The 14,963-nt window shown below is 48.5% G+C and overlaps 1 protein-coding gene across 1 annotated transcript in view; it reads right to left on the bottom strand.

Moving 5' to 3' along the window:
- Positions 1–4,336: 4,336 nt before the first annotated feature.
- UBE4B (ubiquitination factor E4B) overlaps positions 4,337–14,963 on the bottom strand; it is a gene marked incomplete at both ends in the record, with an annotated part of 123,793 nt that continues 113,166 nt past the window's right edge. Inside the window, 4 exons of the mRNA XM_080691277.1 lie at positions 4,337–4,398; positions 4,939–5,085; positions 6,072–6,246; positions 10,860–11,051. Of these exons, the coding sequence (XP_080547403.1) occupies positions 4,337–4,398; positions 4,939–5,085; positions 6,072–6,246; positions 10,860–11,051 (576 nt within the window). The remainder of the gene's footprint in view (positions 4,399–4,938; positions 5,086–6,071; positions 6,247–10,859; positions 11,052–14,963) is intronic.

Genomic DNA, 14,963 nt, shown 5'->3' with positions numbered 1-14,963 from the left:
GTCTCACCTGGTGACGCCAGGTGCTCCTGACACCCGAAACTTTCCCAGGGATGAAACATTTATTTAGGTCACTTTCGTGCCCCACTCCCAAGAAACAACATGCAATTCACTATTGTAGGTCCTAAATTCAAAGTTTACAAAGTTGACAAGATAGCTCAGCAAGGTAGCGCACGCTTGTAATCCCTACTTGGGAGGCTGGGACAGGAGGATCACGGTTTGAGGCCAGCCTCAGCTACTCAGTGAGGTTCTCGGAAACTCAGTGAGACTCTGTTTCAAAATAAAGAACAAAATAGGGCTGGAGGTGTAGCTTGGAGGTAGAATGCCCCTGAGTTCCATCCCCAGTACCGTAAAACAAAATAAATAAGGAAAAACAGAGTTGGGTGTAATTTGGAGGTAGAATACCACCAGGTTCAATCCCCAGTACCACACACACCCAAGAAAGTGAACAAGATAAACGCCCAGCTAATTTTTCAAAAGCTCTTCTACCAGCTCCTTTTAGAACCCACACGAGTGAGTCACAAATCGAGTAAGTTATTTTAATCGTCTTTCTCTCCAGAATTTCTCGTTGGCTGATTTGATTTTCACATTCTTTCACAATCTTCCTTTTTTTTTTGGGGGGGGGTACTGGGGATTGAACACCAGAGGTATTCTACCTCTAAGTTACACCTCAGCCCTATTTTTTTTTATTCTTTACTTTGAAACAGGGTCTCACTAAGTTGCAGAGGGCCTAAGTAGCTGAGGCTGGCTACATACCATGATCCTCCTGTCTCAAACTCCCAAGTACTGGAATTACAAGTGTGTACCACCATGTCCAGCCGACAATCTTACTTTTAGCCAAGATTTTTTTGTGTGTGTGGCACTGGTGATCAATCCCAGGGGAGTTCTGCTTCTAAGCTACACTCTCGGTCCTGTTTTGTGGTACTGGGAATTGAACCCAGGGACATTCTATCTCTGAGCTATACCTCTAGCCCTATTTTTAATTTTTTTTTTTTTTTTTGTGGTACTAGCGATGGAATCCATACACATTCTACCTCCGAGCTAAATCACCAGCCCTATTTTTTATTTTATTTTGAAACAGGTTCTCACTAAGTTGCAGAGGGCCTCACTAAGTAGCTGAGGCTGGCTTTGGACCTCTGCGATCCTCCAGTCTCAGCCTCCCAAGCGCCAGGATTACAAGCGCGCATCACCGCGCCCAGCCACAACACATGTATATAAAGGTATGAAACATGTTAGTCCATTCATGGGAGACCGTACAACAGAATCTGTGTCTCTTAATGATTTAGAATCCGTGTGGAGAGCCAGGAGTGTAACTCATTACTATAATCCTAGGGACAAGGGAGGCCAAGGCCATCAGATCACAGGTTTAGAACAGACTCAGCTGTTAGTGAGACTTTCTTTCAAAATAAAAAAATAAGCCAGGCGTGGTGGCGCACACTTGTAATCCCAGCATTCGGGAGGCTGAGACAGGAGGATCCCAGTTCTCGGACAGCCCCAGCTACTCAGTGAGGCCCTCTGCAACTCAGTGAGACCCTATTTCAAAATAAAGAATAAAAAATAGGGCTGGGGGTGTAGCTTGGAGGTCAAATGCCTCTGGGTTCCAGCCCCAGCCCCGCAAAAATAAATAAATAAATAAATAAAATAAATAAATAAAAATAAAACAAAATAAAGAATAAAATATAAGGCTGGGAACGTAGCTTGGAGAGTGAATGCCTCTGGGTTCCTTCCCCAGCACTGCAAAAAAAAAAAAAAAAAAAAAGAGGGGGGATAGAGGGGCGGATGGGGGTGTAGCTCAGTGGTAGAGACTTTGAGCTATACCTCAAGCCCCTTTTTTTTTGTCTTGAAAGAGGGTCTCTCTAAACTGCTGAAGTCTCACTAAATTGCTGAGGCTGTCCTTGAACCTGTGATCCTTTTCTCTCAATTCCCCAAACACTGGGATTACGGGCATGTAGCACTACGCCCAGCTGTTTTCTCCTCATTTATATTGTCTAAAAATTATAATGAATACATTTTATTTGGGGCATTATTGATCAAACCCAGGGACACTCTTCCTTCAAGCTCTACCCGCTTGTCTTGAAAAAGAGTCTTGCTAAATAGCTGAGGCTGGCCTCCAATTTATGATATTCTTGTCTCAGCCTCACAAATACAGAGATTACCAGTGTGTTCCACCGCGCCCAGCGCATCTGTAATCCCAGTGCTTGGGAGGCCGAGACGGGAAGATCACAGGTTCAAAGCCAGCCTCAGCAATTCAGTGAAGCTTGCAGCAACTTAGTGAGACCCTGTTTCAAAAAGAAAAAATAGCCGGGCGTGGTGGCGCACGCTTGTAATCCCAGCATTTGGGAGGCTGAGACCTGGAGGATCACGGTTCGCGGACAGCCTCAGCTACTTAGTGAGGCCCTCTGCAACTCAGTGAGACCCGGTTTCAAAATAAAGAATAAAAAATAGGGCAGGGGGTGTAGCTCAGAGGTCAAATGCCCCTGGGTTCCATCCCCAGACCCGCAAAAAAAAAAAAAAAAAAAAAAAAAAAAATGTAAAAATTGGTCTGGGAGTGTAGCCCGGAGGTAGAAGGGCTTCCAGGAACCCCAGTACCACCAAAATAAATAAATAAATAAATAAATAAATAATAAATAAATAAATAAATAGACTGGCCGTGGTGACACATGCCTGTAATCCCAGTATTGGAAGGCTGGGACAGGATTACAGGTTTGAAGCCGGCCTCAGCAATTCAATGAGGTTTGCATTAATTTAGTGAGACCTGGTTTCCAAATAAAAAATAAAACGGGGCTGAGGGCATGGCTCAGAGGTAGAAGGCCCCTGGGTTGTATCCCCAACACACACACACACACACGCACGCACGCACACACGCACACGCTGATGCTAATGAGAAGGCGGGGCTTGAGCAGGTGTCTTAAGGGTCAGGGAGAAGACCTGTGCGCCAGGAGAAGCAGCAGACACGGGCAGCAGACCGACTGATGACTCTCAGCCCCTCGCGGCGCCAGTGGAGTGAGACCCAAGTAGCACCGAGGCTGATGTGAATGGGGAAGTTTTGTTTTAAAAATAGCCTCTCCTAATTGGCTCCAGAGAAAGATAATTCACCACACGCACGCGCTCCTCGGGCTCTTGTTCACACCCCCCCCCACCTTCTTTTGTCCACAAAAAGAAAAGACTCAAAGAAGATTCCTTCTGCACGCGTATCACCGTTTATTGTAGTTTGCGTCAGGAACTGAACAGAGGACATCGTCTGTGGAGGGGGAAAAAAAGGAAAAGAAAAAAGAAAGTACGTTTTCGTAGACTTAATTTCTTCCAAACACTTTATGGTTTCAAATCCTTTTTTACCCCAAAGGAAATTCAAGAATTCAAGTATGTCACGTAGGGAGCAGTAATACAAAATGTCTCCCGCTTGTGCGTGTGGCCGTGCTGGGTGTCGGTGCACCAGCAGACACCCTTCCACATCTCTCGCCCCTTTTTTGCTTTGGTCAGGCCAAGCCCCGAAGGACACATCACACAAACGAACCCGGCCTCAGACGCAGACTCCAGGGCCGGGCAATGTGTTTCCCCTCACGGGATAATGGGAAAGGTTCGGAATCGCCACAGAGCTTTCAAAGGCCCGACCTGCGCCCCTCGCAAACCCACAGCGCCGAGTCCTGCCAGCCTGGGCCCTCCCGCCGCTCTGCCTCCTCCTCCATCCGAATAGAGGGCTCGGAAGGACCCGAGTGACAGGATTCTCTTCATTTTGTTCAGAATAAAAAAATTTTAAAGGGACATTTCAAAAGAAAAAAAAAACTGAAATTCAAATTCTGAAAATAGCTTGCCTTTTTTATTAATCATGTCATCTAATACCAATTAAAAAAACAAATATGTGAATATGATATAAAAATACGATCCCAGGATTAACACTCTGTCGCAGGCACAGTTATGTCACAGGATAGATGTGTGGAGGGCTGGAGAAAGGGGTTGTTTTTGTTTCTGGTTTTCTTTAAAAAAAAAAAAAAAAATCCACAGCACTGCAAGTAGGGCAGGAAGGGGAGGAGGGAAGAGATTCTTTAGCAGCAAAATGTCCGAGTTCGCTAATCACAATCGAATCGACGGATATTGGATTAGGAAGAGGAAGGATGGAGGGGGCGCCGCGCAGACCCACTGGCCGTGGCCGCCGAGGCCCGGGGACGGGAGGCCGGGCCTTAGACAGCAGCCGGCGGAGCCGCCCGCGCTGTGGACTGTCTGCCACTCAAATACATGCACAGGGACCGGGCCTCTTCTCGCGCGTGTCCCTTCAGCTCTGCGCTTGGTCGCGGGCTCTGGGGCGCCGGCGTGGGGCGGAGCCGGCAGGGCGCCCGGGCGCTCAGTGCTCACTGCTCTGCTTCTCCCGCATCCACGTCTGGATCTGCTCTTTCAACTCTGGCACTGCGGGGAGAGGAGGAAGGAGGTAAGGCCCAGGAGGGAGGCTCCCCGTGAGGCCTGGATGCTGTCTAAGATCCGGGGAAAGAAAATGCCACTGGCTCCTCGTGAAGCTGCCGCCAACGGGAAGGCCTAACATCCACAGCAGGACCGGCTCTCACTTGATCCATTTCCCACTTTACCTCCGAGCTGCACCCCCAGCCCTATTTTTTATTCTTTATTTTGAAACCGGGTCTCACTGGGCTGCAGAGGGCCTCGCTAAGTAGCTGAGGCTGTCTGCGAACCGCGATCCTCCAGTCTCAGCCTCCCAAATGCTGGGATTACAAGTATGCATCACAAGTATGCATCACTAAGCCCAGCTATTTTTTTCCCCAGTAGATTCTGAGACTCTTCTAAATCGCTGAGGCTGGCCTGGAGGCCGCAACCCTCCTTCTCAGCCTCCCTGGTGGCAGATTCAGGTGCGCGCCCACACTGGCTTAGCTAATTCCTTACTGGCCATTCTGGCTGAGTCCCGAAAGCAGGGCAGCGTCACACGGCACGCCCTACCTGGCTCCAGCATGCTCTCGGTGAGCGTCTGCCGGTTGAAGGGGTCGGTGGGGGAGTTCAGCAAGTGCCGCAGGATGATGGAGCGGTCCATGATGGTGCCGGAGGGCAGCCGCACGGGGTCAGTCATCAGGGTGTCCATTAGGGGGTCTGCAGGGGCAAAGCAAAGCACACTCAAACCCACAGACAGGGGTGAAACTGTAGAAGAGAGCAGACTCGGACTCAAGCCCCTGCTGCTGTGAAAAAGTATAGCTGAAGAAACAGCAATCAAATGGCCAGTTCAGGGTCCCCCAGGTTAAAAAGAAATAGCGTGAAATAAAGGCGCCCGTGTTGCCTTTTGCAGAGGGAAAACATCCTGATGCCCTCCTTCTGGGAGGACAGCCCAGGAGACAGCCTGGGCAGCCACGTGGTAGGCACAGGCCAGGCAGGGCCCTTTGTCTTGGGACAAGTTTTCTCGTTCTTTGAAAGCAGGGTCCTTGCTTGCACAGGCAAAGCTGCCCTTAAAATTGTTATCTGAGGGCCGGGCATGGTGGCGCATGCTTGTAATCCCTGCACTTGGGAGGGTGAGACAGGAGGATCACACAGGTTTGAAGCCAGCCTCAGCTACTTAGTGAGGCTCTCAGCAACTTAGTGAGAGCCTGTTTCCAAATAAAGTATAAAAAACAGGTCTGGGAGTATAGCCCAGAGGTAGAAAGCCTCTGGGTTCCACCCCCAGTACCATCAAAAAAAAAAAAAAAAAGTTTCTAAGCTGGGCGTGGTGGCACACGCTTGTAATCCCAGCAATTGGGAGGCTGAGACAGGAGGATCATGGTTCGATGACAGCCTCAGCTACTTAGTGAGGCCCTTTACAACTCAGTGAGACCCTGTTTCAAAATAAAAAATAAAAAGTAGGGCTGGGGGTGTAGCTCGGAGGTAGACTGCTCCTGGGTTCCATCCCCAGTACCTCAAAAAAAAAAAAAATTGTTATGAGGCTAAGGATGCTTTTCCTTTCAATTTACAATCTGAGCTAAGACTGGGTAAATGTAATTTCAGATGAAGCCTCAAGAGGCAACCGCAGCACTGTGAGTAGCTCGGCGGCCCCTCCTGCCCGCACTTCAAGTAGCAACCAAACGGCGGTGCGAAAGGCGGCCACGTGCCTCTGAACTCGTCCGGGGCGTCGCTGTAGTCAATTTCCGCACGGGCGTTCTTGGCCACGATCTCCTCCACTTTCTCGGCAAGAAGCTTGAACTTTTCTATAGCTATTGTGGATTTGATCCCGGCCTTCCGCATCTTTGAAATGACTTCCTCAAACAGCTCCTTGCTGTAGGACCTCTGCAAATGAGGAAAAGGGGGTGAGACATGAACGTCCTTCAGGTGAAGAGGCCGGCTGCAGAGGTGCCCAAACGAAGGTCCACGGCGGCCCCCAAGATTCTCTGAAATACGCACATTCCATGCATTTCTCTGTGCATTCGCAACCACATGAAGGGATATATTTTCATACATATATGCATAAAGATTACAGAAATCTAGCCAGGCATGGTAGCGCACGCTTGTAATCCCCGCGCTTGGAAGGCGGAGATAGGAGGATCGTGCAGGTTTGAAGCCAGCTCAGCTGGCTTAAGAGACCCTGTTTCCACATAAAAAAGTATAAAATAGGTCTGGAAGTATAGCCTGGAGGTAGAAGGGGTTCCAGGAACCCCAGTACCACAAAATAAGTCACCCCAAACCTCATACATGAGCAAAGCCGCCAGGCCTGGAGGTGGGGCAAGGCTGGAAGGGGCGTGGGGCGTGGCCTGAGGCCTGCCGTCCTCCCCCTTCTCCGGCCATCCTGACGGGGGGGGGGGGGGGGGGGGGGGCGGGGGGGGGCAGCCCATCCCCATTATCTGCCCAGTCACTACGGTTTCTGCCTTGGAGTCAGCCCACCATGGGCTGAGCCTCTGAAACCTTTAACACCACAAGCCAAACAAACCTTTCCCCTTTTTTTTTCTTTTTTGTGGGTCTAGGGATGGAACACAGGGGCATTTGACCTCCAAGCTACACCCCTGCCCTATTTTTTTTTAAATTCTTTATTTTATTTTATTTTTTACGAGTCTGGGGATGGAACCCAGAGGCATTTGACCCCCAAGCTACACCCCCTGCCCTATTTTTTATTCTTTAGTTTGAAACCGGGTCTCACTGAGTTGCAGAGGGCCTCCCTAAGTAGCTGAGGCTGTCCACGAACCGCGATCCTCTGGCCTCAGCCTCCCGAATGCTGGGATGACAAGCGTGCGCCACCACGCCCGGCTTAAACTTTTCCTCCTTTAAGTTGTTTGTAGCAGATATTCTTGTCACAGCGATGAGGAAAGCTGATTAAAACACGTAAGGGCTAAACTACACAGCAGTTAGTCCAGGCTGTGGGGGCGATGCTGCGGACGCTGAGGCGCTGTACCACCCACTTCCCTCTCCAAGTAGCTGCCTCGAGTGTTTGTTACCATCATAAACAGCACTCGCTCCATTTCCCAACTGGAGTGGTAAGAACTGACCACAGATCTGTGCTCGCCTCCAAGGCCCTGCCTGAGATCCAGGCGCTCAGCCTCCCGGAGCGGGGTATCAGAGCCATGCTGGGCGTGGCCACTCACGCTTGTAATCTTAGTACTTGGGAGGCTGAGGCGGGAGGCCTGCAGGTTTGAGGACAGCCTTAGCAAGCAGTGAGATTCATTAACCTCGCGAGATCCTGTTTCAGAATATAAATAAATAAATAAATAAATAAATAAATAAATGAGAGCTCAGAGGTAGAAGCTCCAGGGTTCAATTCCCAGTAAAACATGCTAACACACCAAACAAAACAAAACAAACCAAAAAGACCACATTTCACCAAGTTGCTTCCCTGGGCTTGCTATGGAGGCCATCAGAGAGGCGGACGTGGTTCTGGCCTCAACAGACGAGGACCTTACAAAGTGGTCATCAAATTGAACTATCTGCAAGTCACTGATCAGACAGGGGGTCTAGTACTCAGAGAGTACAAAGAGCACAATCAACTCAGCAAACGTAGGAACCAGCCGGGCGTGGTTCCGCAGCTTGCGATCCCTGCGCTTGGGAGGGAGACAGGGGTATCAAAGCCAGGCTCAAAGCCAGCCTCGCTGGCTTCTGAAACTCTGTTTCCAAATAAAAATATAAAAATAGGTCTGGGAGTGTAGCCCAGAGGAAGAAGGGTTTCCAGGAACCCCAGTACCACCAAAAACAAAAAACAAAAAACAACAACAAAAGAAAAACAAAAAGAAAGAAAATAGGAACCATCCCATTAAAAACGAGTAAAGGACAGGAACACATTTCTCCCAGAAACATATGAATGTCCAGAGAGCATGTGAAAAGGAGTTGGCCAGTAGTTTTCATTAGAAAAATGCAAATCAAAACCACAGAACGCCCCCGCCGCTGCACTCCCACCTGCTCGGCTACTTACAGGAACATATTTTTAACCAGAGCGACAAGTGTCAGTGAGGATGAGGAGGGAGTCAGGGCGTCAAATGGCACAGCAGCTGTGTGCGCCAGCGTGCACCCGCACAGCCAGGCGTGGGGCAGCACCTGACCCCCAAGTCCACTCCTAGCACATGCCACAGGGGCTGAGCACAGGCATCCACATAGCATTTTTTTTTTGTGTGTGTGGGTCTGGGGATGGAACCCAGGGGCATTCGACCTCTGAGCTACACCCCCTGCCCTATTTTTTATTCTTTATTTTGTAACAGGGTCTCATTGAGTTGCAGAGGGCCTCACTAAGTAGCTGAGGCTGTCTGCGAACCGCGATCCTCCTGTCTCAGCCTCCCGAGTGCTGGGATTATAAGTATGCGCCACCACGCCCAGCTTCACATAAGCATTCTTATGTGGATGTTTATAGAAGACTGTTCACACGAGCCAAAAAAAATGTTCATCAATGTGTGAATGGATAAATTGTGATATGTCATTATAATGAAAAATTCGTCAGCCATAAAAAGAAATGAAGTTACAGGACGCGGTGGCGCCCGCTTGTCATCCCAGCATTTGGGAGGCTGAGACAGGAGGATCACGGTTCGCGGACAGCCTCAGCTACTTAATGAGGCTCTTTGGAATTCAATGAGATTCTGCTTCAAAATAAGGATTAAAAAATGATAGGCTGGGGGTGCAGTCTGGAGGTAGAATGCCCCTGGGTTCCACTCCCAGTACGGCCAAAAAAAAGTACTGAAGAATTCTATAAACAGATGAGCCTCGACAACATAAGGCTGGTAAACCGGGCGTGGTGGTGCACGTTCGAAATCCCAGCATTCGGGAGGCAGAGACCTCAGGAGAGAGGTTCGCGGACAGCTTCAGCTACTTAGTGAGGTCCTCTGCAACCCAGTGAGACCCTGTTTCAAAATAAAGAATAAAAAATATTGCTGGGGGTATAGCTCGGAGGTAGAATGCCCCTAGGTTCCATCCCCAGTACTGCAAAAACAAACAAACAAACAAACAAACAAACAAACAAACACAAAGCTCTCCAGGGCTGGGAGCCAGGCATGGGAGGCTGAGACAGGAAAATCCACTTAAGGCCAGCTGGGGCTACTTAGTGAGGCCCTCTGCAACTTAGTGAGACTCTGTTTCAAAATAAAGAATAAAAATTTTGACTATCCCTGGGTTCTATCCCTAGTAGCACAAAATTAACTAACTAACTGAATAAATAAATAATAACAACAACAACAAAAACCCACATAGGGCTCGGGGTTTAGCTCAAAGGCAGCATCCCCTGGGTTCAACCCCCAGTATCAAAAAAAAAAAAAAAAAAAAAAAAAAAAAAAAAAAAAAAAAGAAAAAGAAGAAAAAGAAGCCAGACATAAAAGGTTATACATTATATGGCTCTATTTATTTTTGCAGTTCTATAGACTGAACCCAGGGACATTCTACCTCTAAACTACAACCCAGCCCTAATTTTTTTTTTTTTTTTTTTTGGTACTGGGGGTGAAACCCAGGGGCTTTCTATCCCGGGCTATGCTCCCAGACCTATTTTATATTTTTATTTGGAAACAGAGTCTCAGTAAGTTGCTGAGAGCCTCACTAAGTAGCTGAGGCTGGCTTCGAACCTGTGCGATCCTCCTGTCTCAGCCTCCCAAGCGCAGGGATTACAAGCATGTGCCACCAATAAAACACGCATTGCCCGGCCCCAGGCCTATTGTTTTCCTTATTCTATTCTATAATTTGAAACGGGGTCCCACTAAGTTGCATGCAGAGGACTCACTAAAGAGTCGAGGCTGGCTTTGAACCTGCGATCCTTCTGTCTCAGCCTCCCAAGTCCTGGGTTTACAAGTGTGCGCCACCACGCCTGGCTATATGATTCTATTTATATGAAACATCCAGACTAGGTAAACAGATAAATCCCAAACACAGACAAAATAGAGAACAAACCAAATGAGTGGTTGCCAGGAGAAATGGACTGTGACTGCTTCAAACTTGAAGGCTTCCCTTTTGAGGCGACAAAGATGTCTGAGTAGAGGCGATGGTGTCGCCTGCCACCGAATCGTGTATTTTACCTAGTCAGCTTCTTCTGTGTGTGTGCGGGGAGGGGGTAGAGTGACTCCAGGGGCCACAAAACAAACGGGGGGGGGGCGCAGGCAGGATGACGGGAAGAGCTGGCTTCCCTGGGAATTTAATGTACTTGGTGAGAAAGGCCCTTGGCGAGGTCGGTGGGAACTCCACCAGAGGAGGATGAGGGCGTCGGGTCTCCTCTTCACTCCTCAAGGAAACACCAACTCGTTTCCAATTATGCCAGACATGCTTTCTGGCCCCGTGATCACCCTTCCCGTTAGGGAGTAACGCGTCTCACACCACCATCTGAGGGGCATCACGCTTCTTCACGTCAAGCGGGGAAAATCCAGGGACGTGCATCGCGCGAGGCCTGGCAGTCCGCACGCAGAGGCCAGCCCGGACCGCTGCTCCGGTGAGGGCCCGCCCCGGGCACTGACCTGGTCGTCAGCGATGGCCTTGGCGAACCGGGCACAGTCCAGCTGCAGGTAGATATCCGTCAGTTGGTCCAACAGCTTCTTTGGTTCAAAGCCGTATTTCTCAGGGTTCTCGACTTTCAGGTCGCGGCACTTGGGGCCACACAGCTGCTGGAGGTTGAAGTTCAGCATGGCAGCCAATCGGGGCCCGAGCTCCTAGGAAGTCACGGATAACAGGGCGATTCAGCCACTGAGACCGGCAGAAGGGCCAGAGCTCCCCTTTCCACGGAGAACAGGGGCTGGCTCGCTTAATCTTCCCCAGATCCCTTAAATGTGCTGCGTGGCACAAGCGGAAGGAAGCCAACGTTACATCCAAACTCTTTTACTCCCAATTTTCTTATCTGAAAATTCTTTTTTTTTTTTTTTGTGGGTCTGGGGATGGAACCCAGGGGCATTTGAGCTCCGAGCTACACCCCCTGCCCTATTTTTTTATTCTTTATTTTGAGACAGGGTCTCACTAAGTTGCGGAGGGCCTCACTAAGTAGCTGAGGCTGTCCGCGAACCTCGATCCTCCGGTCTCAGCCTCCCGAATGCTGGGATTAGAAGTTATCTGAAAATTCTAATAACTAACAGAAAGCGGCAGCTCAATGGCACACCTATGAATGCCAACAAAAGGCTTTTCTTAATGTTCTCATAAACTTCAAAGGTTCCTGACAGTTCAGTAAGTGCCAGCCTTATTTTCTTATCAGACACAAGAGAAGAAATGCAAAAGAAAAACAAATTATGTCTTCAACAGTTTTAAATCTCTCCAGTGAGACAAAGTAAACTTAAAGAAAGAAAGAAAACAGTAAAATACAACTAGGCACGATGGTGCACGCCGGAATCCCAGCACCTGGGAGGCTAAACAGGAGGGTCACAGGTCAGTCTCCGCAACCTAGTGAGATCCTGTTGCAAAATAAAGGGCTGAGCCGGGCGTGGTGGCGCAGGCTTGGAATCCCAGCATTCGGGAGGCTGAGACCGGAGGATCACGGTTCGCAGACAGCCTCAGCTACTTATGAGGCCCTCTGCAACTTAGGGAGACTGTTTAAAAAAAAAAAAAAACAGGGCAGGGGTGTAGCTCAGAGGTCAAATGCCCCTGGGTTCCATCCCCAGACCTGCAAATAAAATAAAATAAAATAAAATAAAAAATAAAAATAAATAATAAGTAAATAAAAAATAAAGGGCTGGACATGTAGCTCAGAAGTAGAATGATCCTGGGGTTCAATCCCCAGTACCCCCGATACACACACAGAGAGAAAGAAGAGAAATAACAATAAAACACACAGTAAGATGGCATACAGCTGGGCATGGTGGTGCACGCCTGTGATCCCAGTACATGGGAGGGTGAGACAGGAGGATCACGCAGGTTGGGAAATAGTATCAGCAACTCGGTGAGAGTGTCAGCAACATAGTAAGATCCTTTTTCAAAATAAAAAATAAGCCGGGTGCGGTGGCACATGCTTGTCACCCCAGCATTCGGGAGGCTGAGACAGGAGGATTGTGGTTCGCGAACAGCCTCAGCTACTTAGTGAGGCCCTCTGCGACTCAGTGAGACCCTGTCTCAAAATAAAGAATAAAAAATAGGGCTGAGGGTGGAGCTTGGAGGTAGAATGCCCCTGGGTTCCATCCCCAGTACTGCAACAAAACAAAACAAACAAACAAACAAACAAACAAACAAAGAAGGAAATAAGGCTGGGTGTGGTGGCATACTCTTGCAATCCCAGCATTTGGGAGGCTGAGATAGTAGGATTGTGGTTCACAGACAGCCTCAGTTACTTAGTGAGGCCCTCTGGCAACTCAGTGAGACCCTGTTTAAAAATAAAGAATAGCCGGGCGTGGTGGGCACGCTTGTAATCCCTGTGCTTGGGAGGCAGAGACAGGAGGATCGTGCAGGTTTGAAGCCAGCACGCTGGCTTAAGAGCCCTGTTTCCAAATAAAAAAAAAGTATAAAAATAGGTCTGGGAGTGTAGCCCAGAGTTAGAAGGGTTTCCAGAAACCCCAGTACCACCAAAATAAATAAATAAATAAATAAAAATAAAAAAAATAAAAATAAAAGTAAAGAATAAAAAATAGGGCAGGAGGGTATAGCTCAGACGTAGAATGCTCTTGGGTTTCATCCCTAGTACTGCAAAATACTACTAATAATAAATAAATAAAAATAAAATGGGCTGAGAGTGGTGGCACACACTTGTAATCCCAGTACTGGGGAGGCTGAGACAGGAGGATCAGAGGTTCAAAGCCAGCTTTCACAATTTAGCAAGGCTCTCAGCAACCCGGTGAGACCCTGTTTCTAAGCAAAGAAATAAAATCAAGCCGAGCGTGGTGGCGCACACTTGTAATCCCCGCGCTTGGGAGGCTGAGACAGGAGGATCACACAGGTTCAAAGCCAGCCTGAGCTACTGAGTGAGGCTCTCAGCAACTTAGTGAGACCCTGTTTTCAAATAAAATATAAAAAAGGTCTGGAAGTATAGCTCGGAGGTAGAAAGCCCCTAGGTTCCACCCCCAGCACCACCAAAAAAAAAAAATAGAAATAAAATCAGGTTGGGGGTGTAGCCTGGAGGCAGAGAGCCTCTGGGTTCCACCCCCAGTATAAATACATACATACATACATACAGGGCTGAAGATGTATTTGTAGCTCAGAGGTGAAATGTCCCTGGGTTCAACCCAGCACTGCGCGCGCGCGCGCGCGCACACACACACACACACACACACACACACACACACCCCCAACAAAAGACATATATCTTCCACTGTCGGCCAATTTCTATGTAAAGCACAGAAGAAAATCAAGCTTTAATCAGAGAATACTAGAAGAAACACTGACCATAATAAGCAGGTCCAAACGCTTCTCTGTAAATAACAGGACAGTCAAGAAATGTAGGGCGGGCCAGTACAAGTGCGACCTGTCAGCAGCTTTTCAATACTCTGCTCTTGCACAAAGTACTCACGCATACAACCATGAGACGTTGGGAAATAAAGGAGAGATGAGAATGGGGTGGAGCTGGTGATTCTTCTTTGAAGCTAGCAATAAAGATGGCAGAACTCGTACAAGCAAGAAGTGGGCACATCAAAGCTACTTGAAGAACAGGGTTGGACGTAGGCCTTGGGTACAGGTCTACGAGCAGGCCTCCAAGGAAACTGATTTTATTGACATAATTTTTTTTGTGTGGGTGTGGTACTGGGGATGGAACCCTTCTACCTCTGGGCTACACTCCCAGACCTATTTTATACTTTTTTAAATTTGGAAACAGGGTCTCTTAAGCCAGCACGGCTGGCTTTGAACCTGTGGGATCCTCCTGTCTCCGCCTCCCAAGCGCGGGGATTACAAGCGTGCGCCACCATGCCCAGCTATTGACATGAACATATTAAGCTCAGCTTTCAATAATTTCCTTTACAAAATGAAGAAGTTAGAACCCAAACAGTCCTTTGCTCTCAAGTTATCAGGACTTCCTATCTTCCCGTTACCACGCAGCACTCCACTAGAGTCTCTGAACATAGAATGAAGCGTGGCTTCGAGCAGAGCCTGGCAAGTACTCGCTCTGGGTCAGTTCCAGCCTGACATCTCCTTTTGTAAATAAAGTTTTACTGACACACCGCTGGGGCTTGCTTGTGCACGGGCTGAGGCAGCGCTGAGAAGCTGCAGCAGAGAGCGTATGGCCTACGGCAGCTTCACAACGCTCACTACTGGGTCGCAAGTCTCTCAACAGTGAGAAGTGCTGGGATTTGTCTTTGGTTTCTTTTCTTTTCTTTTCTTTTTTAATTGTGGTACTGGGGGTGGAACCCAGGGGCTTTCTACCTCCAGGCTATATTCCCAGACCTGCTTTTTATATTTCACTTGGAAACAGGCTCTCACTAAGTTGCTGAGAGCCTCACTAAGTAGCTGAGGCTGGCTTCGAACCTGCGCGATTCTCCTGACTCAGCCTCCCAAGAGCGGGGATTACAAGCGTGTGCCACCACACCCGGCTTGTCTTGAATCAAAGTTCTTCCATGTTATAATAACTCTACTTGATGGGCATGGTGGCGGATGCTTGTAATCCTAGTACTTGAAAGGCTGAGACAGGAGGATTTCAGGTTCAAGGCCAGATTCAG

The sequence above is a fragment of the Muscardinus avellanarius genome (assembly GCF_963383645.1).
Source record: "Muscardinus avellanarius genome assembly, chromosome: 3".
NCBI lineage: Eukaryota > Metazoa > Chordata > Mammalia > Rodentia > Gliridae > Muscardinus > Muscardinus avellanarius.
Note: the sequence above shows the minus strand (reverse complement) of the source record. Positions and strands in the feature narration are given on the sequence as shown.